The following is a 22066-nucleotide window of genomic DNA, read 5'->3' as shown; positions in this document are numbered from 1 at the left end:
AAAGTTTTGTTTAAATCAAAAGGGATGCTGTCAAAAGGTTATTCAATTCAAATGGATTTACCTAAGCGCTTTAGTCCATTTTGTTCTTGGTAGCCGTCTCCGTGGTTCGTCTCTGCTTTACTGACACAGAAAGAGGGGAGATTCCAGTGTGTTTTTATGAGTGGAATATCTCAGCCTTGTTTATCCACATAGCTCTCTGAACATGCCTGCCACAGTCTTGCGATAGGAACTTTTGCCACTGCACATTCTAAAGGGCACCAGTCAGACTAGGCATTGCAAACACCATACTCAACCATCTAAATGTCCTTGGGTGAACATGATGCCAAGTATATTCAACTCCTCTGAGATTTGATTAAACCGATAAGAAGGATGTGAGCCCTCTTCAACGTTAAATCCATTGCCCTTTTTATAGAAGGTATTTGAGCTTTGTATGAGATTCTAATGTTTTAGCGAATAAAAGGGACATTCAGAATGTGGCTTTGCGTCGCATGACCGGCCGTTGCGTCTGAGATTAGCTAAAGGCACTCACTTCAAAGTGTTTGGCTAAGCCACATATGAGTCAAATCACTGTGCGCACTGCCCAGTGACCAGCTGCTAGGGAAGTAGCCTTCTGGTGACTGGTCACAAGCGTCCTTCGTCTAAAGCCCCAAATACACCCACTATGAACCCTGGTTTCTTAGATTTTAAAAGAAAAAAGGAGTCAATTGCAACAAATATTAGATTATCTGATTTCAGATCATTTTTAACTGCAAATTGAGGCCTGTTAGGCCTAAAGGTAAACATACGTTTCACATCTCAATCATTGGAACGTCTCTAGCTGACCATGTGTTGCTATGTCCTCACTGTTAATCCATTTTCTTAATGACTATCCATTGTGGACAACCTATACTCAAACAAAGAATGTAAAATGTCTGTAGGATCGTCTCTTCAGGGTATCTGATTGGCTGCAGAGTTATTTTAGATGTTTTTTTTCTTGAGCGGAGTGTCTGGTTGCCAGCACATAATTACAAATCATTTGTAGACGACAAAATGACCGAAAGAAGACCAAACTGGTAAGTTTGACTAAAACATTTCTATGCGATCACCTGTTTCTCTCTCTTATGCGTGGGAATAATTGGGAACATATTTCTTAAATTAAAATCACTGAGATAATTTCCTGGTGTTTTTAGTCTGCACAACAATAAAAAATAAATAAATATATATATAAATATGGGTTTTTAGACATTTTAGACATTTTTGGAATTGTATTACAAATAAACATCCCCTTTTTACATAAGGATTCAGACAGACCCTTTCCTATGAGACTCAAAATTGAGCTCCGGTGTATTCTGTTTTCATTGATAATTATTGTTTCTACAACTTGATTGGAGCTCACCTGTGGTAAATTAAATCGATTGGACATGATTTGGAAAGGCACAACCCTGTCTATATAAGCTCCCACAGCTGACAGTGCATGTCAGAGAAAACACCAAGCCACAAGGTCAAAGGAAGTGTCCACAGAGCTCCGAGACAGGATTGTGTTGAGGCACAGATCTGGGGAAGGGTACCAAAACATTTTTGCAGCATTGAAGGTCCCCAAGAACACAGTGGCCTCCATCATTCTTAATTGGAAGAAGTTTGGAACCCCCAAGACTATTCCTAGAGCTGGCCGCCCAATCAAACTAAGCAATCGGGGAGAAAGGCCTTGGTCGGGGAGGTGACCAAGAACCCGATGGTCACTGACAGGGCTCCAGAGTTCTTCTGTGGAGATGAGAGAACCTTCCAGAAGGACCACCATCTCAGCAGCACTCCACCAATCAGATCTTTATGGTTGAGTGACCAGACGGAAGCCACTCCTTAGTAAAATACACATGGCAGCCTGCTTGGAGTTTGCCAAATGGCGCCTAAAGGACTCTCAGACCATGAGAAACAAGATTCTCTGGTCAGATGAAACCAAGATTGAACTCTTTGGCCTAAATGCCAAGCGCCATGTCTGGAGGAAACCTAGCACCATCCCTATTGTAGCAGCATCATGCTGTGGGGATGTTTTTGAGCAGCAGGGACAGGGAGACTAATCCGGATCGAGGGAAAGATGAACAAAGCAAGAGATCCTTGATGAAAACCTACTCCAGAGTGCTCAGCACCTCAGACTGGGGCGAAGGTTCAACTTCCAACAGGACAACGACACACAGCCAAGACAATGCAGGAGTGGCTTCGGGACAAGTCTCTGAATGTCCTTGAGTGGCCCAGCCAGAACCCGGACTTGAACCCGATCGAACATCTCTGGAGAGACCTGGAAATAGCTGTGCTGCGACACTCCCCATCCAACCTGACACAGATTGAGAGCATCTGCAGAGAAGAATGGGAGAAACTCCCCAAATACAGGTGTGCCAAGCTTGTAGCGTCATACCCAAGAAGACTTTGAAGCACCTTCTCTGCCAAAGGTGCTTCAACAAAGTACTGAGTAAAGCGTTTCAGTTTGTTCACATATTTCACATTTGCAAAAATTTCAAAAATCCTGTTTTTGCTTTGCCATTATGGGCTATTGTATGTAGATGACATTTTTTTAATGAGGCTGTAACGTAACACAATGTGGAAAAAGTCAAAGGGTCTCAATACTTTCCGAATGCACCGTATATTATTTTGGTCAGGAAACTTGGGGGGCCAAATAGAATGACCTGTGGGCTGCCGGTTGGGGAACCCTGACATAAGGCATGGATGTCATGGAGTTAGCTGGAGTTGAATGACAGTTCACAATTTGTTAGATTTGGCAGTGTCTTTGCTTCACTAGTGGTATTTGGACCATTAGACTTTTACCAGGGACATTAAATTACCATCGCTGTCTGTCTGTATGCCTCAATTGAGGCTCTAGTCTGAGCCTAGTTTAGATGTAATCTTTTTGTTTGGGTTGGCCTTGTATCAAATTCCTGTAAATAATGTGATTTAATGAAGTTATCTGGCTGTAATGCTGAAGTAAGCACTTGACTAATAACCCTGCTAAGCTGTCCAGATTCCAGATTTCTCATATCATTTGGTTGGGTTGTGTTTTTGTTAGTACGCCAACCGCCATGAGATTATGAACCTGTAAATTCAGCCTGGAACTAGATTTGAGTTGTGCACATGGCACCTGTGTTTTAGTGTTTTCTGCATGTTGCTACAAAGTTACTGTATTTTACCATCACTGAGTGTAGCTCTTTTCAATGCAGTTACAGACGTAGAGAAACATACAGAGGCCTGTGTTTTTTTTGCATACTGACGATAAAGCATGAAAGACGAAAGCTCTGAGAACATTCTGTCTGTATCCCTCTGTACTGAGCACAGTGGTGTGAAGTGCGATCCCCGCGGTCCTGTGATTTTCATACTCTTGCATGTAGATAATTGCAGGGCCTAGTGGTGGCCGGCCCAGCCCTACAGAATTCCACAGGCTTCCTCCTCTGGGGGAAACTCCCTGTCCGCATGGATCAACACCAGAACCAAGGCTTAGCCTATGTGTGAGTCATCAAAACGAACCCCATTAGCTGTAAGAGGACCTGGCCATGTAAAATAAAATATTTAAAAAAGAGCCCCCGTGTCATTTTGGAAGAATGTCCTTTTCTAGTTACGAGCTCATCGTCGAGCGTTGAACTCGGCTGCCGTTTTCAACGTGTTATTGAAATAGCTCAATTGTGTCTCAGGCCTAGGTTCCAATGAATTCACTGGGCAAATGGACTACACAGCCAAAAGTATGTGGACACTGCTAAGATTTATAAAGCACTTTCTACATCAGCTGATGTCGCAAAGTGCTGTACAGAGACCCAGCCTAAAACCCCAAACAGCAAGCATTGCAGATGTAGAAGCACGGTGGCTAGGGAAAACTCCCTAGAAAGGCCAGAACCTAGGAAGAAACCTAGAGAGGAACCAGGCTCTGAGGGCTGGCCAGTCCTCCTCTGGCTGTGCCGGGTGGAAATTATTACAGAACATGGCCAAGATGTTGAAACGTTCAATGTTCGATGATGATGATAATTATAACAGTGGTTGTAGAGGGTGCAACAGGTCAGCACCTCAGGAGTAAATGTCAGTTGGCTTTTCATAGCCGTTCATTCAGAGTTAGCGTTAGAGCTTAAATTCACACAGGACACTGAATGAGACATGAGAAATACTCCAGATATAACAGACTGACTCTAGCCCCCCGACACAAACTATTGCAGCATAAATACTATACTGGAGGCTGAGACAGGAGGGTTCGGGAGACACTGTGGCCCCGTTCGACGATGGCCCTGGACAGGGCCAAACGGGCAGGATATAACCCCACCCATTTTGCCAAAGCACAGCCCCCATACCCCTAGAGGGATATCTTCAACCACCAACTTACTACACTGAGACAAGGCCGAGCATAGCCCACGAAGATCTCCCCCACGGCACGAACCCGAGGGGTGCGCCAACCCGGACAGGAAGATCATGTCAGTGACTCAACCCACTCAAGTGACGCACCCCTCCTATGGACGGCATGGAAGAGCACCAGTAAGCCAGTGTCTCAGCCCCCGTAATAGGATCAGAGGCAGAGAATCCCAGTGGAGAGAGGGGAACCGGCCAGGCAGGGACGGCAAGGGCGGTTCGTCGCTCCAGTGCCTTTCCGTTCACCTTCGCACGCCTGGGCCAGACTACACTCAATCATAGGACCTACTGAAGAGATGAGTCTTCAATAAAGACTTAAAGGTCGAGTCCGAGTCTGCGTCTCTCACATGGATAGGAAGATCATTCCATAAAAATGGAGCTCTATAGGAGAGAGCCTTGCCTCCAGCTGTTTGCTTAGAAATTCTAGGGACAGTAAGGAGGCCTGCATCTTGTGACCGTAGTGTATGTGTAGGTAGCTACGGCAGGACCAAACCGTAATGCTTTGTAGGTTAGCAGTAAAACCTTGAAGTCAGCCCTAGCCTTAACAGGAAGCCAGTGTAGAGAGGCTAGCACTGGAGTAATATGATACATTTTTTTGGATTCTAGCAGCCGTGTTTAGCACTAACTGAAGTTTTAGTGCTTTATCCGGCTAGCTCGAACGTGGAGCATTGCAGTAGTCTAATCTAGAAGTGACAAAAGCATGGATTCACTTTTCGGCATCATTTTTTGGCAAAAAGTTTCTGATTTTTGCAATGTTACGAAGATGGAAAAAAGCTGTCCTTGAAATATTCTTGATATGTTTGTCAAGAGAGATCAGGGTCCAGAGTAACGCAGAGGTCCTTCAGTTTTATTTGAGAAGACTGTACAACCATCAAGATTAATTGTTAGATCCAACAGAAGATCTCTTTGTTTCTTGGGACATAGAACTAGCATCTCTGTTTTTTCCGAGTTTAAAAGTAAAATATTTGTCCCCATCCACTTCCTTATGTCTGAAATATAGGCTTCCAGGGAGGGCAACTTTGGAGCTTCACCATGTTTCATCGAAAAGTACAGCCTGTATGTATTGTCCGCATAGCAGTGAAAGTTAACAGTATGTTTCCGAATGACATCACCAAGAGGTAAAATATATAGTGAAAACAATTGTGGTCCTAAAACAGAACCTTGAGGAACACCAAAGTTTACTGTTGATTTGTCAGAAGTCAAACCATCCACAGACACAAACTGATATCTTTCTGACAGATAAGGTCTAAACCAGGCCCCCTTTGCTGCTATAACAGCCTCCACTCTTCTGGGAAGGCTTTCCACTAGATGATGGAACATTACTGCGAGGACTTGCTTCCATTCAGCCATAAGAGCATTGTGATGTCGGGCACTGATGTTGAACGATTACATGCTGGCTAGACCGGGAACGCGCGTGCGACATTGCTAGTTGATCCAGACGCGATCCAGACACGCAGGTTGAAATAGCTTGATCTTTAAATCAGCCATGTGGGTATATGCTCCTAAAAACCAATGAGGAGATGGGAGAGGCGAGATTATTTTATCCCCTGGCTACGCATACACTTGTGAACAGTGTAGATGAAATAATATGTACAATTGAAGTCATAAGTTTAAACTCAGTTTTGTGAAATAATCTGTCTGTAAACAATTGTTGGAAAAATGACTTGTCATGCATAAAGTAGATTTGCCAAAACTATAGTTTGTTAACAAGAAATTTGGAGTGGTTGAAAAATGACTTTTAATGACTCCAACCTAAGCGTATGTAAACTTCCGACTTCAACTGTATGTGTACATTTTATTTTTGCAACGTTCGGGCACGCCATGCGAGCTGTGTGGTCAGCATGTTAGGCCAAGCTCACAGCCGGCATTCCAATTCATGAAATTTTTCTATATGGACCTCGCTTTGTATACGGGGGCATTGTCATGCTGAAACAGGAAATGGCCTTCCCCGAACTATTGCCACAAAGTTGGAATGTAACTGTATGCTGTATTCTTAAGATGCCCCTTCCCTGGAACTAAGGGGCCTTGGCCCGAACCATGAAAACAGACCCATGCCATTATTCTTCCTCCACCAAACTTTACAGTTGGCACCATGCATTCGGGCAGCTAGTGTTCTCTTGGCATCCGCCAATCCCAGATTAAACCGTTGGACTGTCAGATGGTGAAGTGTGATTCATCACTCCAGAGAATGCATGTCCCCTGCTCCAGAATCCAATGGCGGCGAGCTTTACACCACTCCAGCCGAAGCTTGCTATTGTGCAGGGTGATCTTAGGCTTGTGTGTGGCTGCTCGGCCATGGAAACCCATTTCATGAAGCTCCCAACGAACAGTTCTTGTGCTGGCGTTGCTTCCAGAGGAAGTTTGGAACTCCGTAGTGAGTGTTACAACCGAGGACAGGCGATTTTTACGCGATAAGCGCTTCAGCACTCGGCAGTCCCGTTCTGTGAGCTTGTGTGTCCAATTCGCGGCTGAGCCATTGTTGCTCCTGACATTTTCACTTCACAATAACAGGGCAGGGCAGAAATGTTATGAACTTACTTATTGGGAAGGTGGCATCCTATGACTGTTCCCCTGTTGAAAGTTCTTCAGTACGGACCGTTCTATTGCCAATATTTGTTTTTTAATGGGATTTCATGGCTGTGGCTGAAATAGCCGATTCCACTGATTTGAAGGGATGTCCACATACAGTACCTTTTGGCCATGTAATGTTGTAGGTAGCTTGAAGGCTGTGCTCGTTGTATAAGTGTGCAACCATTTGTAGTTTAGTTTGTCAACTAATTTCAAGGAATTAGCCTAGGTTCGTAACAGGGCTAATAGGTGGTGTAAAAGAAAGCCTTGGAAAGAAAAAAAAAAAGACTAAACTAGACTAAATATTTAGAGCTTTTAAGTCTGAAGCCTTTTCCTTACCATGGTTACTGTTAAAAGAGTGCTGATTTAATAACAGGAACAATCACATGCCTCAGACGGCATACTAATGAAATCAAAATAACCCACTGTTTTAAATATAGAGAACAAAGAGTGGGTAGTACGAGCACTACTGTTCTCTCTGGTGAAATCCATCACATTTATTTCCACATTGCTTCCTCTCTTTTGGATCTTTCCAGGCCTGCTCTAATTAATAAAAGTAGGTTAGGCCTATAATATCCATAAGGGTATTCAGTTCTTCACATAGTTTCAGCCCTATGCCAAAGTTACAGCCTGTACACATGACAAAGGGCTGTATGACAGAAATGTTTTTTTTTTTTGTATTTTCTTTTCATATCGCCATTTTTTGTGTGTATATACATGCATACATACATCACAGACACATAGTGGGGCAAAAAAGTATTTAGTCAGCCACAAATTGTGCAAGTTTTCCCACTTAAAAAGATGAGAGGCCTGTAATTTTCATCATAGGTATACTTCAACTATGACAGACATAATTAGAAAAAAAAATCCAGAAAATCACATTGTAGGGTTTTTATATGTTAATTTATTTGCAAATTATGGTGGAAAACAGTTCTATAGGATTGAGCAGTTGCAAACCGTAGTCTGGCTTTTTTTACGGTGGTTTTTTGCTGAGCGGCCTTTCAAGTTACGTCGATATAGCACTCGTTTTAATGTGGATATAGATACTTTTGTACCTGTTTCCTCCAGCATCTTCACAAGGTCCCTTGCTGTTGTTCTGGGATTGACTTGCACTTTTCGCACCAAAGTACGTTCATCTCTAGGAGACAGAACGTGTCTACTTCCTGAGCGGTATGACGGCTGCGTGGTCCCATGATGTTTATACTTGTGTACTATTGCTTGTACAAATGAACGTGGTACCTTCAGGTGTTTGGAAATTGCTACCCAAAGATTAACCAGACTTGTGGAGGTCTCCAATTTTTTTTCTGAGGTCTTTGCTGATTTCTTTTTATTTTCCCATGATGTCCGACAAAGAGGCACTGAGTTTGAAGGTAGGCCTTGAATTACATCCACAGGTACACCTACAATTGACTCAAATTATGTCAATTAGCCTATCAGAAACTTCTAAAGCCATGACATAATTTTCTGGAATTTTCCAACTGTTTAAAGGCGCAGTCAACTTAGTGTATGTAAACTTCTGACTCACTGGAATTGTGTTACAGTGAATTATAAGTTAAATAATCTGTCTAAACAATTGTTGGAAAAATTACTTGTCATGCACAAAGTAGATGTCCGAACTGACTTGCCAAAATTATTGTTTGTTAACAAGAAATTTGTGGAGTGGTTGAAAAATGAGTTTTAAAGACTCCAACCTAATTGTATGTAAACTTCCGACTTCAACTGTATATATTTTGTTTATCTATTTAACTAGGCAAGTCAGTGAAGAACATTCTTATTTACAATGACGGACTACCCTGCCAAACCTTCCCTTAATTCTTATTTACATTGACGATACAGCCCGGGATACATTGTGATACAGGATTGAACCTGGGTCTGTAGTGACGCCTCTAGCACTGCAATGCATTGCCTTAGACCGCTGCGCCACTCTCTCCCCCAAATGTGTGAAGAAACGCTGTTTTGCCAACATTAATCCAGTGGTCAGTGGAGTCTTCAGGGTCTCAAGGGAGAAAAAAATCTCTGTCATCATTGACTGAGTGTGTCATATTTAGTTGCTGTCCTAGGAATCGTCCTGAAGGATTAGACTGCAGTTACAGCAGGTGGTGATGCAGCATCCACCTCCTTGGGATAGCTCTCAGGGTCCTAGTACGGGGGGGGGGGGGGGGGGTCTTCTCTCTGGATGAGCCTGTGTGTCTGTCGGATGTGTGCAGTGGGGTCCCTTTCACCCACACTCCCCAGTCCCAACCCCTCCCCTTCATGTTTTGAACCAAACCTCCCCCTCTGGTTCTCACAGAAAGGATCTCTGTGTCTTGACAATCAGGCAGGATTCCATGACATCATCGGCCTGGCTATTCACGTCGTTTGGGTCTCGCGGCCGGGCCGGTGGCAACATCTGCTGAGCGCCTTGGAAACAACCAACCGCGGAGAAAGGAGGAGGGGGGGGGGGGACGACGACATGTGAAAGCCAAGTTTGTTATTGAACCCCATCAGCGAGATCCCTCACTCCCTCGTGTCAGGAGATGAGGGGAAGGGAAGTGCATGGAGGGGGGTATGCCATGCTATACCTCCTCTCCCGCCTTCAAAGCAATCTAATTAAGTTGATAGAACTTCCTGTGGGTCACGGCCCTCCCCGAGTACAACTGTGACACACCTCACCAAGGAATCGCACGTTTCCATCAACCGGGCCTAATCTGTTTCATATGAACTATTAGCACTAGCCATTTTCTCTCTCTCACAGATTAGAGGTGCTACGCGTTATCGTGTTTCCTTGCTCGCTCAGCAGACCCAATTTGTCATGTCCTTTCACATGTACTGAGCTGTGGCGAGAGAGAAAAAAGCCGGGCAATGAAGTCCAACCCGAGTACGGAAATCATTCATCTCCACAAAGGCGTGGCGAGCGAACCACATCTTCTGTGGGCCATTAACCTCCGTGGAACGGAGCCTGAGCTGGTGGGGTTTTGAAACAGGCCGCCCAGGGGATGGTGATGAGGCAATAATGCCCTTTCCCAAGGTATTCAGAAAATGTCCTGTGTGCAAAGAGCATGTGAATAGGCAACCTCTTTCTCTCTCTGTCCCTCTCCTTTCTGTACAGGGGTCACATGTCAGAGTTCCTTATTCCCTCATGTCATAGACGCAGAGTAAACATACCTCTGGTTTCAGTCCATGCGCTGGTAAGAGCTCAGAGGCCCTGTTCTTATTGGGGGAAAACGAGGGGTCGGTCAATAGGAGCTCTTTGCTCTGCCTTGCTTTTTGTTCTAATGGTGATGAGGCTTTCCTCCTGTCAAAAGCAGCCACTACCTAATTGCTTGAGGCTCACTCTCGGTGCGCCCGTTGATGATTAATGGAGCTCTTTGAGAGATGGCTGCGCTTACTCTGGACACTCAGGCGAAACTACAAGCCTGTTTTAAAAATAAATCAAAACGCTGGAACAAAAGTAGTTGATTAGCCAAAGTGCACCAGGTTGCCATAATATTGACAGAACTGAGCAGGTGGACAAATACCCCCCCCATATAAAGTGATTTTGTTTGTAGTGAGTCTAGGGACCCATTTCCACAACATACTTCAAATGCATTAAAAACACGGGTGCGTTCTCCCATGGGCAACAGCTGGAGGAAGCGGCCCTGCTGCCAGGCTGGATCCCCTGGCTTAGAGCCTTCTCTCTTTCTGCCATCTGAGGACACTGCTATAGTCTGACTTTTGGTATCCTGTCAACGCCTCTGCCAACTTGGAGACCCTGTCTGCATTTTTATAGACGCTATAAACTGGCCACAATATACCCGGGCTGCGTTCTCTTTTTGCACTGATTTAGATCTGATTCCATTGATGAGAATAGTTTTGGCGGGAGGTTTTAAAGTAATACCTTTCAACCTTTTATAGGAGTGGCTACAGATGGTAGACGGGAACTCCTTTAGTCTGCGTGGACCACTTGTCTGCTACTGCAGATGGAATGAATCCATCTGTCCAGGCTTTGCAGTTATCTGTGAGACGAATGACGACAATAGAAGGCCTCTCAACTTAAAGCCACCAAATTGCTGATGTCATCTGCACCACTCTGTGAAGTGTTGATTGTCTGTAATTTCTTTGGCACATTGGTGTCAGAAATGGGATGACGCGCAGAAGGTTTGTACTGTACACACAGTGACTTGAGAGTTTGACACCTACCAGTTAGATGACCTGGCCACTCCATCAGTGTACGACCAACATAGCAACAACTTTGGTGCCACGGTTTAACAGGTGGTCAAAGTCCAGAGGCCAAAGTGGGCTCACGTCATCTTTAAGCATCTGTCTGTCAGAGCCACTCTAATTTACTGTTCAGCATCCATCAGATTTACAGCCACCTGATGAAGTGTCACTCTACCCATACCAACTGTGTCACTCTCAAAAATTGGGCCTATGCAGAGGCCAATTTGAGGGGGCGATGTTGCCGAGGTTAATTCAATAAAGCTGACAGTTGAGATCTGTCAGCAGCTTTATCTCAAGCCCCCTACCTACAGTTTGGCCACTCAACTGAGAAAAGAGATTTTAGATTCCTAACATTCCACCTTTTTTAACCCGTAAGTTACATACTTGCATAGAGCTGACTTTCCCCCCCTCAAGGGCTTGTTCAGAATTTCTGAGAGGCTACTGTGTGGAATCTTTTCATATAAAAAAGGAGACGAACCATTCAGCTCTTGGCATGCAAACCGCTCTGGCACACTGCCTGCAGCATAGCCCTGTTATATTAAATTAATCTTCTGCTTGGACTCCTGCCACTGCAAAAATGTGTATGGAAAAAAGATGTCCATTAATTTCAATGAGTATGGGTCAGGAACCTGGGTGTGATAAATTATAAATAAGGAAACTTCAGCCAAAAGCTAAAATGGACCAAAGCAGAGGTGCCACGTTCAGACTAGTTTCACAGTTTTTGTATAAAAAAAAAAAAAGAGAAAAAAAGGAAACTTACTGCCTCTTGACGAAGTCCAGTGGTTTTGAGCCATTTGTCTTTGTGCATAAACGGCCAAGCCATCTGTTCTGAATCCAACCGTTCCTTTACATTGACCCAGCAGTCACCCCTGGTGTCTGCACACATGAAAGCCATCTCTTTCAGGGTGTTGTCTGTGTTTGGACACAGGCTTTGGAAATGTGCTGACATGACTGCAGAAAGGCTGTGGTCTGTTTTAAAGGTACCAGAGTCCCAGTCCCAACCAGTCTCTCCAGCAAGCATGTACACAAGCCCTGTGCTGGCTGAACTTGGAATATTTAGTATATTGTGCACTGCTAGTATTGATGGTAGACTCTTTTCTCCTCAATCCCATGTAGCTAGTTGCCCAGCTATAATATAAATCAAAATAGGCTACTTGTCTTCTCTGGAATGACCCATGGAACATTCCAGGCAGGCCTAGACCTCCTGTCCAGCACCCTCCCTAAGCATAGCAAAGATTCATGGCCGACTTGATGAACTTCACACAGCGTTGATGCCAATGCCTCCGATCCAAAGTATCATTACTCACAGTGGGTGAGTGGCCAGACGGGACAGAACGAGGCTGCTGTGAGGGTTTTCATTAGGCTAGGGCTGGTTCGCACCCCTGCCACCACGCTACACCACAAACACCTCATCTATGGCACTGTTTTTTTTATTCATTTTTTATTTTTACATAAGACAATTCGCTTAACACGCCTCTGGCCCGTACAGAGCTCCAGGGCTTTCAAATTTTTAGGAAACCAATCTTACGACAGCAGGGGCTGGATTAGAGTATTGGTGGTGGCAGAGGTATGAAGGAATGCCTCGGCCATGCAGTCAAGTGTGGCGAAAGCCGATTAGACCTGCTCTTTAGCTAGTTTCAAAGGCCCGGAAGGTTCCTTATAGCACAAACTATTTCCTCCGAACTTGATTGATTAGACGCAGCCCGTTAAGATGTTATGAATGCAAGAGATTACGTCTGCTCCCTGCATTCCTGTCATTGGATGCTGTGACTATAAGGAGACCCCTCCCCCCGAAGGATTTTCACAAGCTTATGTCAAGTGCCTTCCTGCAGCTACCAAGTGTGTCTTTCCTCCTGGTTCGGATGGTTGACAAGGTGTTCACAAATACAGTCAGTGGTTCTCCTTGCCTCTACGTGCCTCATGTTCATGTTCCCGCTGACCTTGTCACGTTGCTCTTACTTTGTCACTGCCCTGTCACACTGGCTTCAGACAATAACAAACGCCTCTGTCCGCCACATCCTCAAACTCCTCAAATATTTTGCCTGACCCAACGCATTAAAGCAAGTCTGTGGACTTGATGAGTTCAGCACAAGCCAAAGAGCATGTTTTTTTTCTTTTTTCATCCTCCAGTCTCTACGTTTTTCTTCATTGTGTGAGTGTTTCTGCAAGGGAAAGGCAGCTGTATGTAGTAAATCTGTGCGTGGCTGGACAGAGTGGGATTGAGAATGTAAGGACAAGAGGGAATAAAGCTGGAGAGCCTAGAGCCCCAGCACAATCTTCCAGGCCCATGACTCTCACATGAGCTCAGATCAGCACCCCCCCCCCCCCCCCCCCCCCCCCCCGAGGCCCAGGCTCTCTCTCTCTCGATGGTGTGTTAGAATATTCACGAATTAAAACAGGACTAAAAACACTGACCACATTACATCAGGAAGTGCATCGTTTTGACCAGCTACGGCATGGCCAATCTAGTCTAAGGCGCTCAGCACACATTTACTGCCTGTTTCTCTGGAGGGCAAAACCAACTCCAGACGCAATTTCTTCCAGTCTGCTTCCACTCCTGCCCCGACAACATGACAATGACACTCAGCATGGTGGCGTTAGGCAGGCATGACTAAACTGGACTTCTCATTAGTCTCTTGCTTGTGTTTTCTCTTGGGTCTGATCTAGAGGTCGACCGACTATGATTTTTCAACGGCAATACCGATACCGATTTTATTACAGGACCAAAAAAAGCAGATACCGATTAATCGGGCTATTTATTTATTTTATATATATATTTGTGTGTGTGTGTGTGTATGTAATAATGACAATTACAACAATACTGAATGAACACTTTCATTTTAACTTAATATAATACATTAAAATCAATTTAGTCTCAAATAATGAAACATGTTCAATTTGGTTTAAATAATGCCAAAACACTGTGTTGTAGAAGTGCAATATGTGCCATGTAAGAAAGCTAACGTTTAAGTTCCTTGCTCAGAACATATGAAAGCTGATGGTTCCTTTTAACATGAGTCTTCAATATTCCCAGATAAAAAGTTTTAGGTTGTAGTTAATATAGTATTTATAGGACTATTTCTCTCTCTACCATTTGTATTTCATATACCTTTGACTATTGGAGGTTCTTACAGGCACTGTAGTATTGCCAGCCTAATCTCTGGAGTTGATAGGCTTGAAGTCATTAACAGCGCTTTGCATCCCAGCATTGCTAAGAGCTGCTGTTTGAATGAGTGCTTGCGAGCCTGCTGCTGCCTACCACCGCTCAGTCAGACTGCTCTATCAAATATCAAATCATAGACTTAATTATAATATAATAAACACACAAATACGAGCCTTTGATCATTAATATGGTCAAATCCGGAAACTATCATTTCGAAAACAAAATGTTTATTCTTTCAGTGAAATACGGAACCGTTCCGTATTTTATCTAACGGGTGGCATCCCTAAGTCTAAATATTGCTGTTACATTGCACAACCTTCAATGTATGTCATAATTATATACAATTCTGGCAAATTAATTAGTCTTTTTTAGGAAGAAATGGTCTTTACACAGTTCGCAACGAGCCAGACGGCCCAAACTGCTGCATATACCCAGACTCTGCTTGCACAGAACGCAAGAGAAGTGACACAATTTCCCAAGCTAATATTGCCTGCTAACATTCATTTATTTTAACTAAATATGCAGGTTGAAAAATATATACTTGTGTATTGTTTTTAAGAAAGGCATTGATGTTTATGGTCAGGTACATTGGTGCAACGACAGTGCTTTTTTCACGAATGCGCTTGTTAAATCATCACTTGTTTGGCGAAGTAGGCTGTGATTCGATGATAAATTAACAGGCACCGCATTGATTATTTGCAACGCAGGACAAGCTAGTTAAACTAGTAAAATCATCAACCATGTGTAGTTAACTAGGGATTATGTTAAGATTGATTATTTTTTATAAGATAAGTTTAATGCTAGCTAGCTCCTTGCTGCACTTGCATAACAGGTGGTAAGCCAGCCACGCAGTGCAATGTAATCGGCGTCCAAAAATGGCGATCACCGATTGTTATGAAAACATGACTTCCGGCGCCGACAGAGATGGCCGCCTCGCTTCGCGTTCCTAGGAAACTATGCAGTTTTTTGTTTTTTTACGTGTTATTTCTTACATTAGTACCCCAGGTCATCTTAGGTTTCATTACATACAGTCGAGAAGAACTACTGAATATAAGATCAGCATCAACTCACCATCAGTACGACCAAGAATATGTTTTTCGCGACGCGGATCCTGTGTTCTGCCTTACAAACAGGACAACGGAGTGGATCCTATGCAGCGACCCAAAAAAACGACTCCGAAAGAGAGGGAAACGAGGCGGTCTTCTGGTCAGACTCCGGAGACGGGCACAGCGCGCACCACTCCCTAGCATTCTTCTTGCCAATGTCCAGTCTCTTGACAACAAGGTTGATGAAATCCGAGCAAGGGTAGCATTCCAGAGGGACATCAGAGACTGTAACGTTCTTTGCTTCACGGAAACGTGGCTTACTGGAGAGACGCTATCCGAAGCGGTGCAGCCAACAGGTTTCTCCACGCATCGCGCAGACAGGAAAAAACATCTTTCTGGTAAAAAGAGGGGCGGGGGCGTATGCCTTATGACTAACGTGACATGGTGCGATGAAAGAAACATACAGGAACTCAAATCCTTCTGTTCACCTGATTTAGAATTCCTCACAATCAAATGTAGACCGCATTATCTACCAAGAGAATTCTCTTCGATTATAATCACAGCCGTATATATCCCCCCCCAAGCAGACACATCGATGGCTCTGAACGAACTTTATTTAACTCTCTGCAAACTGGAAACAATTTATCCGGAGGCTGCATTCATTGTAGCTGGGGATTTTAACAAGGCTAATCTGAAAACAAGACTCCCCAAATTTTATCAGCATATCGATTGCGCAACCAGGGGAGGAAAGACCTTGGACCATTGTTACTCTAACTTCCGCGACGCATATAAGGCCCTGCCCCGCCCCCCTTTCGGAAAAGCTGACCACGACTCCATTTTGTTGATCCCTGCCTACAGACAGAAACTAAAACAAGAGGCTCCCACGCTGAGGTCTGTCCAACGCTGGTCCGACCAAGCTGACTCCACACTCCAAGACTGCTTCCATCACGTGGACTGGGAGATGTTTCGTATTGCGTCAGATAACAACATTGACGAATACGCTGATTCGGTGTGCGAGTTCATTAGAACGTGCGTTGAAGATGTCGTTCCCATAGCAACGATTAAAACATTCCCTAACCAGAAACCGTGGATTGATGGCAGCATTCGTGTGAAACTGAAAGCGCGAACCACTGCTTTTAATCAGGGCAAGGTGTCTGGTAACATGACCGAATACAAACAGTGCAGCTATTCCCTCCGCAAGGCTATCAAACAAGCTAAGCGCCAGTACAGAGACAAAGTAGAATCTCAATTCAACGGCTCAGACACAAGAGGCATGTGGCAGGGTCTACAGTCAATCACGGACTACAGGAAGAAACCCAGCCCAGTCACGGACCAGGATGTCTTGCTCCCAGGCAGACTAAATAACTTTTTTGCCCGCTTTGAGGACAATACAGTGCCACTGACACGGCCTGCAACGAAAACATGCGGTCTCTCCTTCACTGCAGCCGAGGTGAGTAAGACATTTAAACGTGTTAACCCTCGCAAGGCTGCAGGCCCAGATGGCATCCCCAGCCGCACCCTCAGAGCATGCGCAGACCAGCTGGCCGGTGTGTTTACGGACATATTCAATCAATCCCTATACCAGTCTGCTGTTCCCACATGCTTCAAGAGGGCCACCATTGTTCCTGTTCCCAAGAAAGCTAAGGTAACTGAGCTAAATGACTACCGCCCCGTAGCACTCACATCCGTCATCATGAAGTGCTTTGAGAGACTAGTCAAGGACCATATCACCTCCACCCTACCTGACACCCTAGACCCACTCCAATTTGCTTACCGCCCAAATAGGTCCACAGACGATGCAATCTCAACCACACTGCACACTGCCCTAACCCATCTGGACAAGAGGAATACCTATGTGAGAATGCTGTTCATCGACTACAGCTCGGCATTCAACACCATAGTACCCTCCAAGCTCGTCATCAAGCTCGAGACCCTGGGTCTCGACCCCGCCCTGTACAACTGGGTACTGGACTTCCTGACGGGCCGCCCCCAGGTGGTGAGGGTAGGCAACAACATCTCCTCCCCGCTGATCCTCAACACTGGGGCCCCACAAGGGTGCGTTCTGAGCCCTCTCCTGTACTCCCTGTTCACCCACGACTGCGTGGCCACGCACGCCTCCAACTCAATCATCAAGTTTGCGGACGATACAACAGTGGTAGGCTTGATTACCAACAACGATGAGACGGCCTACAGGGAGGAGGTGAGGGCCCTCGGAGTGTGGTGTCAGGAAAACAACCTCACACTCAACGTCAACAAAACTAAGGAGATGATTGTGGACTTCAGGAAACAGCAGAGGGAACACCCCCCTATCCACATCGATGGAACAGTAGTGGAGAGGGTAGCAAGTTTTAAGTTCCTCGGCATACACATCACAGACAAACTGAATTGGTCCACTCACACAGACAGCATCGTGAAGAAGGCGCAGCAGCGCCTCTTCAACCTCAGGAGGCTGAAGAAATTCGGCTTGTCACCAAAAGCACTCACAAACTTCTACAGATGCACAATCGAGAGCATCCTGGCGGGCTGTATCACCGCCTGGTATGGCAACTGCACCGCCCTCAACCGTAAGGCTCTCCAGAGGGTAGTGAGGTCTGCACAACGCATCACCGGGGGCAAACTACCTGCCCTCCAGGACACCTACACCACCCGATGTCACAGGAAGGCCATAAAGATCATCAAGGACATCAACCACCCGAGCCACTGCCTGTTCACCCCGCTATCATCCAGAAGGCGAGGTCAGTACAGGTGCATCAAAGCTGGGACCGAGAGACTGAAAAACAGCTTCTATCTCAAGGCCATCAGACTGTTAAACAGCCACCACTAACACTGAGTGGCTGCTGCCAACACACTGACACTGACTCAACTCCAGCCACTTTAATAATGGGAATTGATGGGAAATGATGTAAATATATCACTAGCCACTTTAAACAATGCTACCTTATATAAATGTTACTTACCCTACATTATTCATCTCATATGCATACGTATATACTGTACTCTATATCATCGACGGTATCCTTATGTAATACTTGTATCACTAGCCACTTTATACTATACTATGCCACTTTGTTTACATACTCATCTCATTTGTACATACTGTACCCGATACCATCTACTGTACCTTGCCTATGCTGCTCGGTACCATCACTCATTCATATATCCTTATGTACATATTCTTTATCCCCTTACACTGTGTACAAGACAGTAGTTTTGGAATTGTTAGTTAGATTACTTGTTATTACTGCATTGTCGGAACTAGAAGCACAAGCATTTCGCTACACTCGCATTAACATCTGCTAACCATGTGTATGTGACAAATAAAATTTGATTTGATTTGATTTAATTAATCGGCCATGCCGATTAATCGGTCGACTTCTAGTCAGATCTGTCCCTCTTTGCTGCCCAGTCTCTCGCATCCCTCTTTGCTGCCCAGTCTCTCGCATCCCTCTTTGCTGCCCAGTCTCTCTCATCCCTCTTTGCTGCCCAGTCTCTCTCATCCCTCTTTGCTGCCCAGTCTCTCTCATCCCTCTTTGCTGCCCAGTCTCTCTCATCCCTCTTTGCTGCCCAGTCTCTCTCATCCCTCTTTGCTGCCCAGTCTCTCTCATCCCTCTTTGCTGCCCAGTCTCTCGCATCCCTCTTTGCTGCCCAGTCTCTCGCATCCCTCTTTGCTGCCCAGTCTCTCTCATCCCTCTTTGCTGCCCAGTCTCTCTCATCCCTCTTTGCTGCCCAGTCTCTCTCATCCCTCTTTGCTGCCCAGTCTCTCGCATCCCTCTTTGCTGCCCAGTCTCTCGCATCCCTCTTTGCTGCCCAGTCTCTCGCATCCCTCTTTGCTGCCCAGTCTCTCGCATCCCTCTTTGCTGCCCAGTCTCTCGCATCCCTCTTTGCTGCCCAGTCTCTCGCATCCCTCTTTGCTGCCCAGTCTCTCGCATCCCTCTTTGCTGCCCAGTCTCTCGCATCCCTCTTTGCTGCCCAGTCTCGCATCCCTCTTTGCTGCCCAGTCTCTCGCATCCCTCTTTGCTGCCCAGTCTCTCGCATCCCTCTTTGCTGCCCAGTCTCTCGCATCTCTCTTTGCTGCCCAGTCTCTCGCATCCCTCTTTGCTGCCCAGTCTCTCGCATCCCTCTTTGCTGCCCAGTCTCTCACATCCCTCTTTGCTGCCCAGTCTCTCGCATGTCATGGCTGTGTTGCACATGATGCAGGCTAGTTGACACTACTTTCATGAGAACTGGGAGGATGTGCCCACCCCCTTACACAATCTGACAGTAAGGACAACCTGAGATATTTGACAGCTGCCAGGCTCAACCTTCAAGGCCACTGTCTTCTTTAAGGTAGATGTTGAACATGGTCTTACACCATTTATCTGAGTGTGCAAGGAGGGATGAAGGTGGGCGGATACAAGGAGGACCAGGTGATATGTGGTTCAGATTTTCTAAATCTAAGGCTTGGATGAGAGGAGCTAAGGTCATGGGAATGATGTTTAGGTGGATGTTTACTCTCCACCCTTTGGCAGCTCTGGCACTTTCAGAGAGGTCAATCGCTCTGACTTTTCTCAACTGCCACCATGTTCCGGCGTGACTCGTAAATCCGTGTGTGTGTGCGTGCATGGTTATCACTCACAAAACTCTGTTTATCAGCCTCAAGTCACCTCGGCCGGTAAATCATTCTTCAGACCTGTTTGATAAGAGAGTTGTCTGGCTCCGGAGAGTTCTGACTTTTCCACTGCAAACCTCTGTTTCAAAGAACCTTTCCTTGTCCCGCAAATACTTCCTCCTTAGAGGTTAAGTCAATACCATTGTACTATAAAGTGTAAATAAAAGTTGTGTTGCCTTCGCATGGAAACAAAGTAGGCAAACGGTATCCCTGTAGCCTCCACTGTTTCTACTTGGCATTTAAATGTCTCTGCTACACATTTTAGAACCTGAGGTTGTGTTGTCATATCCTCTTACAATGAGGTCAGACAATAATGGGACCATTGGTTCAGTGTATTAGAGCATTTGGCTGCATTCTCGGTAGCCGAGAGGGGAGTTGATGTAGGCGTGTCATCTTTATACACTGCTTTCTCTCTGCAAGGCCCCCCGGGCAACACACTCTGAGTCCCTAATGGCACCCTGTTCCCTGTATACTTTTGACCAGATCTACTTATGGACCCTAATTAAAAGTAGTGCACTTCATAAGGGAATAGGTTGCCATTTGAAACACAGCCGCTCGCTGTGTGTTTTTCACACCAGACCAGTCCAGGCCCCTACCCCTTCATAGTCCACATTCAAAGTGGGTCAGCGCCACAAAGCAGACGGCTGTAGCGGTGAGAAAAAGGGCCAACTTGGGTTCTGGGGACGGGAGATGACTTCATCCTGCAGAAATGCCAAGGAGACAAAGGGATGTTCAGATCCAACGTTAAGTGTGCTGGTCTCAGGATCACTACAACACCTCTCTCTCATCAACATAACACACACACACACACACACACACAGATGAAAGGGTTCTACAAAAAACATTTCTGCCTGTGTGTACACATTTGTAAGTGAATCCACTGCTTGTTCATCGGGTCATTTTGATTTGTAACATCATGCAGATCTAATGAGAGACACTGCGATGACTTCCTTTTAGTTTCTCCAGACTGAGAACTCTTAACATTCATTTGTGGCTTTGTGTCATTCTTGTGAATTGTTAGAAAGTCCGTATTGCCCTATTGGGTCAGTGAAACTAGGTCATATAGTCAACTTGTCATGCCAAGTGATGAACGGCCTTCAGTTACCATAGTTACAGAGCTAGTTAAAAGGCCTTAGAATATCTTGAATGGTGCATATATAAACCTTCTCTATTGTAGATGACATTAGACTAGAAAGTGTCTGGAAAAGCCTACCTTATTCTCTGTACTGAAACAACTTTTCAGTGAAATATAAATCTTCACCCAGCACCCTCTTCTCTCCGCCTGTGATTCTCCACAGGGGGAAGTTTGCGGTGGTCAGGAAGTGTGTGGAGAAGTGCACGGGCCGGGAGTACGCCGCCAAGTTCATGAGGAAGAGGAGGAAGGGCCAGGACTGCAGGCTGGAGATCATCCACGAGGTGGCCGTTCTGGAGCTCGCCACGGCCAGCCAGCGGGTGGTCAACCTGCACCAGGTCTACGAGATGGCCGCCGAGATGGTGCTCGTCCTCCAGTTGTGAGTGTCGCACTTTGGTCAAATCGAAGTTGTAGGAACAATGCCACGCACTCAACGGTATGATGCGTTGACTTGAAAAGGTCAGCCGTGGAAGAAGAGAGAGAAGGTCTACCCTCCATTTTAGTCCACTTCTGACATGGACGACAATCTCTTTTTATGCACATGTTTTTTACACAGTTAGTATCTCAATAGTCTGATATGGCTTCATCTTCAGGAGGATAGGTAATGTGCTAGTGATCTAATGCAAAGTGTTATTTAGGCCATGGAAAAGGTAGCTCGACACTACGTATCACCTTTGACCCACAGGAAGTACGGAAAAGGCTCCCGGGCACTTCAGACTGATCTCTTAGCTGCATGCCACCTTAACTGACTGGTGAATAATAAACAGTCTGTGACCCAGATGGTTTATTGAAAGGCAGCAGGTCCATGGCAAGGCGAGCTGTTAAATATTGAGACTGAGGTGAAACCCTAGAATGAGAGGAGATAAGTACAGGGATGGGACAAAAAAAAGTAATGAACAATTGCATGAGGTAGCGACAGAACTAGAATAAAGCCGAGAGAGAGAGGCCTCACTGGATAGAGATAGGGAGGGAGAGAG

At 45.4% G+C, this 22066-nt stretch overlaps 1 protein-coding gene across 2 annotated transcripts in view; it reads left to right on the top strand.

Annotated features, from left to right (window-relative positions):
• Window positions 1-22066, top strand: part of LOC110489802 (serine/threonine-protein kinase 17A) — a 46705-nt gene that overhangs the window by 6885 nt on the left and 17754 nt on the right. Inside the window, exon 2 of one of the 2 annotated variants that reach the window (XM_021562722.3) lies at window positions 21256-21468. The exons of the other annotated variant lie outside the window; for it this stretch is intronic. Coding sequence (XP_021418397.1) covers window positions 21256-21468 — 213 coding nt within the window. The remainder of the gene's footprint in view (window positions 1-21255; window positions 21469-22066) is intronic. 2 annotated transcript variants of the gene reach the window in all.

The sequence above is a fragment of the Oncorhynchus mykiss genome, chromosome 15 (genome assembly GCF_057628025.1).
Source record: "Oncorhynchus mykiss isolate SJ-2025 chromosome 15, ASM5762802v1, whole genome shotgun sequence".
Lineage (NCBI taxonomy): Eukaryota > Metazoa > Chordata > Actinopteri > Salmoniformes > Salmonidae > Oncorhynchus > Oncorhynchus mykiss.
This window is presented reverse-complemented; position numbering and strand designations above follow the sequence as displayed.